The sequence below is a fragment of the Rhinopithecus bieti genome, unplaced genomic scaffold, assembly GCF_001698545.2.
Source record: "Rhinopithecus bieti isolate Rb0 unplaced genomic scaffold, ASM169854v2 scaffold_13348, whole genome shotgun sequence".
Lineage (NCBI taxonomy): Eukaryota > Metazoa > Chordata > Mammalia > Primates > Cercopithecidae > Rhinopithecus > Rhinopithecus bieti.
The window spans coordinates 6,276,459-6,282,458 of NW_016808764.1; the positions used below are offsets into that span (position 1 = coordinate 6,276,459).

A 6,000-nucleotide genomic window follows, 5' to 3' on the forward strand; every position below is an offset into this window, starting at 1 on the left:
TTCCTCTGGATTATTTGCTTAGAGTTCACACTCATCTGTCAGCAAGATGCAGGCAGTACCTTCATTGGTATACATTGGACTTTCTGGAGTAGACGGGCTCAGGCAGGGCCTTGCTGGAAGCACATCACCCACACATAGGAAAAACAGGCAGATCAGCGAGCAGGGACAGAGCTGCTTGAACAAACCCTGCTCATCTGACTGCAGGTGACAGTCACCCTTCCGGGCCCTCTTTGTGTCACTGGCTCTGCTGGACTCAAAGGCTCTTGTGTGTCTGCTCTCAGTGCTCTCAGCATGGAGTAAACACTTGCTTAGTTTCCTGGGTTAGATGTTCAGAAGCACCCTTGAAGAGAGATGCCAGACTTAAGGCCACAAAGGCCTTCAATGCAGATATAATGAGCTGGGGAGGCTCAGTCTGCACACACAGATATTTGCCATCACTCTGCTCAGCCTTTTGCATAATTATAATGGAGAGGCAGCAAATGTGGGAGCTTTTGTCGTCATTGTTTTTTTAGAAACAGGGGCTCACTCTGTCACCCAGGCTGGAGTGCACTGGCGTGATCTAGGTTCACTGCAACCTCGAACTCCTGGGCTCAAGCAATCCTCCTGCCTCAGCCCCCCAAGCAGCTGGATTACAGGCATATGCCTCCATGCCTGGCTAATCTTTTTGTATTTTTAATTTTTGTAGAGATGGGGCTTCACTATGTTGCCCAGGCTGGGCTCAAACAATCCTCCTACCTTGGCCTCCCAAGTTCAATTCTAAAGTAATCAAAAGTTGTCGTGTCAGGGAGAAAGGGCATACAGTCAGAATTACCTCTGGAAATCCTGAGTACACATGATGGACTTTGCTGCTGCTTCTCCACAGGTTGGGTAACACTTAAAGTCAGTCACATTCTTTCACAGGTATTTGCTGGGTATTGTTCAAGCAGGGGCACCATCCCACAGAAATGACGGCACCTGCTGGAGCCAGCCACATGCATTTGGACCCCTGAGCTGCCACTTATTAGCTTTGTGAGCCGGGGTAGGGTTGGGAATTGTCACTAGGCCTTTCTGCCTTAGTTTCCTCTTCCATAAAAGGGGCATTCTATAATAACATTCACCTCACAGGATGTTATCTCATGAGTTAATGCATTCAAATGATTCAGAACAGTGCCTGGTATAGCCTGGTATACAGTAAGCGCTATATAAATGTTATCTCTGGTTCAGGCTGGATTGCATCCACTTGTCACTGAATACATGATGCAGCCAGAAGTCCTGAGGGAGGCCCAGCCAAGCATATGTAGATGAATTTCTGTAAGTTTTTGTTTATGTTTTTTTGTGGGTTTTTTGTTTTGTTTTGTTTTGAGGTGTAGTCTTGCTCTGTTGCCCAGGCTGGAGTGCAGTGGCGCAATCTTGGCTCACTGCAACCTCTGCCTCTTGGGTTTAAGCAATTCTTGTACCTCAGTCATCCCCCAGTAGCTGGAACTACAGGCACCCACCAACACACCAGGCTCATTTTTGTATTTTTAGTAGAGATGTGGTTTCACCATGTTAGCCAGGCTGGTCTCGAACTCCTGACCTCAAGTGATCCCCTTGCCTCAGCCTTCCAGAGTGCTGGGATTACAGGCATGAGCCACTGCGCTCGGCCAAATTTATTCAAGTTAAATGAAAGTTGGCCGTGACTCCACTGTAGTTTTGTGAACCATGAAACAGTCCATAAGGAATTTGACAAGAATGACCCTGGGGAAAGATGGAGTCCTGGTTGTCCAGGTAAATAGCCAGACTCAACTCGAGTCAGAAGGTCCAGGGAGATGGGCGTTTTGGGGTACAGTGGGGTGAGTATTACTTGGACCCACCCAGGACCAGTAAAATGACAAAAACTACAACAGCTCAGGGCTCAGGAAATCCTGCTGCAGGGCCCTCTGAAAGAGCTGACCCCTGAGGAAGGGGAGCTGTTTTTCTCTGGGCTAAGGCACAGTGACCACAGAGGCGGACATTGCAAACAGCACTGGAGCATCAAGCCACATGTAGCGTAGACTTCCGCCTGAGAAGGTGATGGCAGAGTGGGGCCAAGGTATGAGGAAGTGGCTTGAGCAGTGACTAGAAGGAGCCAGCACAAGTTCACAAAAACAACCAAACACATGAGCCCAGCCCAGAGCCAATCAAGCAGAAGTAGCCCAGGCTGATTGGTAAAGGCATGCAAGAAGCCCTGGAGCATTCCAGATGCCAGAGGAACCTTGAAAGGTTCACAGCTCACTGCAGCTTCGACCTTCTGGACTCAAGTGATCCTCCTGCCTTAGCCTCCTGAGTAGCTGGGACTACAGGTTCACACCACCACGCCCGGCGAATTGTTTGTATTATTTGTAGAGACGGGTCTCCCTATGTTTCCCAGACTGGTCTCGAACTCTGGCCTTAAGCAATCCCCACCTTGGCCTCTGAAAGTTCTGGAATTACAGGTGTGAGCCACCGTGCCCAACCTAAAAGGGCTTTAGTCCTTATAGGACAAAATCGAGAAAAGAGAAGCGTTTAAAAAAATAAAAGGTACTAAATTGCACAAAGCTCATTTACTATTATTGTTTCCAAATATAACATCATTTTAACATGAATATTAATATTACCTAAGTATTATTTAATAATAATGATTGTGACTTCTCATGGTGAGATGATGTAATGAGCTGGATGTTATTATTCCCATTTGACAAATGAAAAAACTAAGCTCAAAGGAGGTAAACAGAGAGCAGCCTTAGATCTATACCCAGTTTTATCTACACCCAGGTTCCTTGAAAATAATAACACAATAATGAGCTGGGCATGGTGACTCATGCCTGTAATCCCAGCACTTTGGGAGGCTGAGGTGGGAAGATCGCTAGAGGACATCAGTTCAAGACCAGCCTGGGCAACATAGTGAGACCCAATCTCTACCAAAAAAAAACTTTAAAATTAGCTCTGCATGGTGGTTTATGCCTGTAGTCACAGCTACTTGAGAGGCTGAGGAGGGAGGATTTCTTGAGCCCAGGAGCTTGAGACTGCAGTGAGCTATGATTGTGCCACTGCACTCCAGCCTGGACAACAGAGCAAGATCCTGTCTCCAAAAAAATAATGATTAAAAAATGACAGCAGACACTCCTAGAGTGCTCAATTACATAACAGGCTCTACTCAAAACGCTCTTATTAATTCATGTAGACCTAACCACCCCACTATAGTGGCTTTTAATAAACCAGCTTTGCAGTTAAATCTGCCCCTTGCTTTTCTCTGTTCCTGACTGCCCTGTCTCGTTCACTCAAGCTCACCTTCAGGGTCGTCGAGTGGCTGGGCTTGCTTCGAGGGACTTTGAAGCCTCTTCTGGCTCCTCGGGGTGACCCCTGAGTGCAGGGACTGGGCATCCTGGGAGATGTCAGCAGAGTCTGCAGGTACCAGGGGGGTCTCCTGCTGCTTCTCCACCACCTGCGGCTGCTGCTGTAACATGAGAGCCTAAGAGAGCTCTGTCCCGGCCACACCCTGCCCTGTGGGGCCCAGTATCTGTGACTGAGATGGCCTCACCAGGCAGCAATGAACTTACAGAGCAAGATCACAGGGGCCTGGGGAGCTGCTGGGAGGGAGGCAGGGGGCAAAGTCAGAGCTGGGTAGAGGGAGAGAGTTGCTGAGTGGTCTCAGAGAGGAGGAGCAGCGTTTCCCCAAGACAGACCTGAGGTTGGGCGATGGGCTTACCTGCCTCATCACAAATAGAATCCACCCTCCCAGGAGGACAGCAGTGAGGCTAGCTGCCAGCAGGTCTTGGGGTCCCAGCCCCAGGTAAGAGTCTGGAATCTTTTCTTCTGGATGCAGCTCGGAGTCCCAAAGTTTCTCTCGACTCAGGCTCAATAGCTGGGGATAAAGGGCCCTTTATTATTAGCACCTCCTTCCACCGGGGAACCCCTAACCTTTCTTCATCACCCCACACAGGGCTGGGCTTAGCTGAAGGGGCAGTGAGTGGTCTGCGTATGGTGGGAAACGTGGCACTCTCCACAGTGCTGGAACATCATGTTGCCCAGAAGAATGGTTTTCTAAACCTACCCAATGACCAGCATTTCATGAGATGTCACAAAAAAACACAGATACTCTTGGAATGTCATGAAAAATATAGATATCCACCTCCAGAGATTCTAAATGCATTAGCGCTAGAGTTGGCTTCCAGGTGATTCTGATGAGCAACCGGATTTGAGAATTATGGCTCTAGGCCATGGCTGTTCCTTCTAACCTTGAGCTACTTACTAGTGATTTAGGTCCAACCCTCTCCCAGGAGCACATGCTTTTATAGTTATTGTTTTCAATGAATATTTTACCATTTTTACACTGAAGAAGAATAAAGAAAACATGACCTATGTTTCATGATTTAGGTAGTCAATGTCTTTTTTTTTCTTTTTTTTCGAAGAGACAGGGTTTCACTGTGTTATCCAGTGCAGTGGTGTGACCATAGCTCACTGCAGCCTCAAACTCGGGCTCAAGCAATCCTCCCACCTCAGCCTCCTGAGTAGCTGGGACTACAGGTGCACATCACCATGCCCCACTAATTTTTTAATTTTTTTTTGTAGAGATGGGGTCTTGCTATGTTACCCAGGCTGGTCTCAAACTCCTGACCTCAAGCCATCCATCCTCCTACACTGACCTTCCAAAATGCTGAGAATATAAGAATAAGCCATCATGCCCAGCCACTTTTTGACACTTCTAACGTGTTTCTGGCCGTAACAACAGCAACAACAACAAAAATGTTTGTCTTCTGGGAAATTGTGTGAGGTCAATTGACCCACCCTGATTGTTATTCTTAGCAGCCTGAGGAAAAGGTCCAAGGGCTATTCCCCCATCTCCTGGGGCCTCCCTACCCCCCACTCTCTGCCAGCACTGACCTCCAAGAAGAAGGCTGGGGCCTGGGTGTTCTCTGGGGATCTTGTCTCTGCAGTTCCACTCCCCGGGGTGGGATGGACCCTCAGCATGGTGGTGTGCAGGACTGGGGGTAGCTCGTGGTGTCCTGAGGTGGGGGGCAAAAGTCATCGGGCTGAAGAGGACCTTAGCTTTCCAGCTCAGAAGCTGGGCTCACAGGTTCTTTATGTTCATCTACTCCCAACTTTAGCCAGAGGATCTCACCAATGAGCAGCCACTGGCTTGGGAGGGCCACACTGCCTGAGGGGTATCTAACAGCAGTGCTGGGTGAGCCCTCTCGCTCTCCTGAGACTTGGAGTGTCACCTCATCTGTGGTGGGGCCATCTGTGGGGGCCAGGGTCAGTCCACGAGGCTACAGCAGAAGATGGAGAGCCATAAGTGAGGGAGGTTCTTCTCCCGTTCATCCACTTTTCAGCCCACTCAGAGACCACTTCTCACCACCAGGGCCACTCCTGTGTGGACCAGTGCTTTAGAGACATAGAAACCAGTTTCATCCTTCCCCACATACAGCGTCATCCTAGCGGGAGAGAAGAAAAAGAAGAGAAGAATGAATGCTGGTGATGTGTAGTTTCAGTTATCAGGGTACTCATGCCCTTGTATATTTCCCTCTCACATTGACTTGGCTTAGCCATGAGACTTGCTTTAATCAACAGACAATAGCAAATGTGGCCTAAGTAGAGGCTTGAAAAGTGCTTGTGCCTTGAGGCTTCCTTCTGCATTTTTCTGTAGACCCTGAGATTACCATGGGAGAAAACCCAGGCTAGCCTGCTGGGGCATGAGAGACCTCTTTAATCCCCCATAGGCCAAATAGTCCATCAACTATGAGATAGGTGAGTGAGGCCATCCTAGATTCTCCAGACTCAACCAAGCCACAGGCAGACTGCAGAAAAACCACCCACCCACCCCAGCTGACCCACAGAATCTTGAAAAATAATAAATTGTTGTTTTTTAAGTTCTCTGTTTTGGGGCAATTTGTTATGCGACTAAAGCTAGCTGATACATGTTCTATAGTCATGATTTCAAATCTATGTCTAACCGAGACCGCTTTCAAGAGCACAATTTTCTTTCTTTCCTTCCTTTCTTCCTTCCTTCCTTCCTTCCTTCCT

The 6,000-nt window shown here is 48.3% G+C and overlaps 1 protein-coding gene across 3 annotated transcripts in view; it reads right to left on the reverse strand.

The window, feature by feature from the left end:
- ERN2 (endoplasmic reticulum to nucleus signaling 2) overlaps window positions 1–6,000 on the reverse strand; it is a 24,142-nt gene that overhangs the window by 6,903 nt on the left and 11,239 nt on the right. For 2 of the 3 annotated variants that reach the window (XR_001888211.1, XM_017887183.1), the window contains exons 9-13: window positions 5,333–5,411; window positions 5,099–5,246; window positions 4,861–4,982; window positions 3,686–3,841; window positions 3,268–3,433 (exon numbers count right to left, since the gene is read on the reverse strand). Coding sequence is in view for 2 of the 3 variants with exons in the window: in XM_017887183.1 (XP_017742672.1) it covers window positions 3,268–3,433; window positions 3,686–3,841; window positions 4,861–4,982; window positions 5,099–5,246; window positions 5,333–5,411 (671 nt within the window). In the remaining variant the exon portion in view is untranslated. The remainder of the gene's footprint in view (window positions 1–3,267; window positions 3,434–3,685; window positions 3,842–4,860; window positions 4,983–5,098; window positions 5,247–5,332; window positions 5,412–6,000) is intronic. The other variant, XM_017887184.1, reaches the window with a different exon arrangement.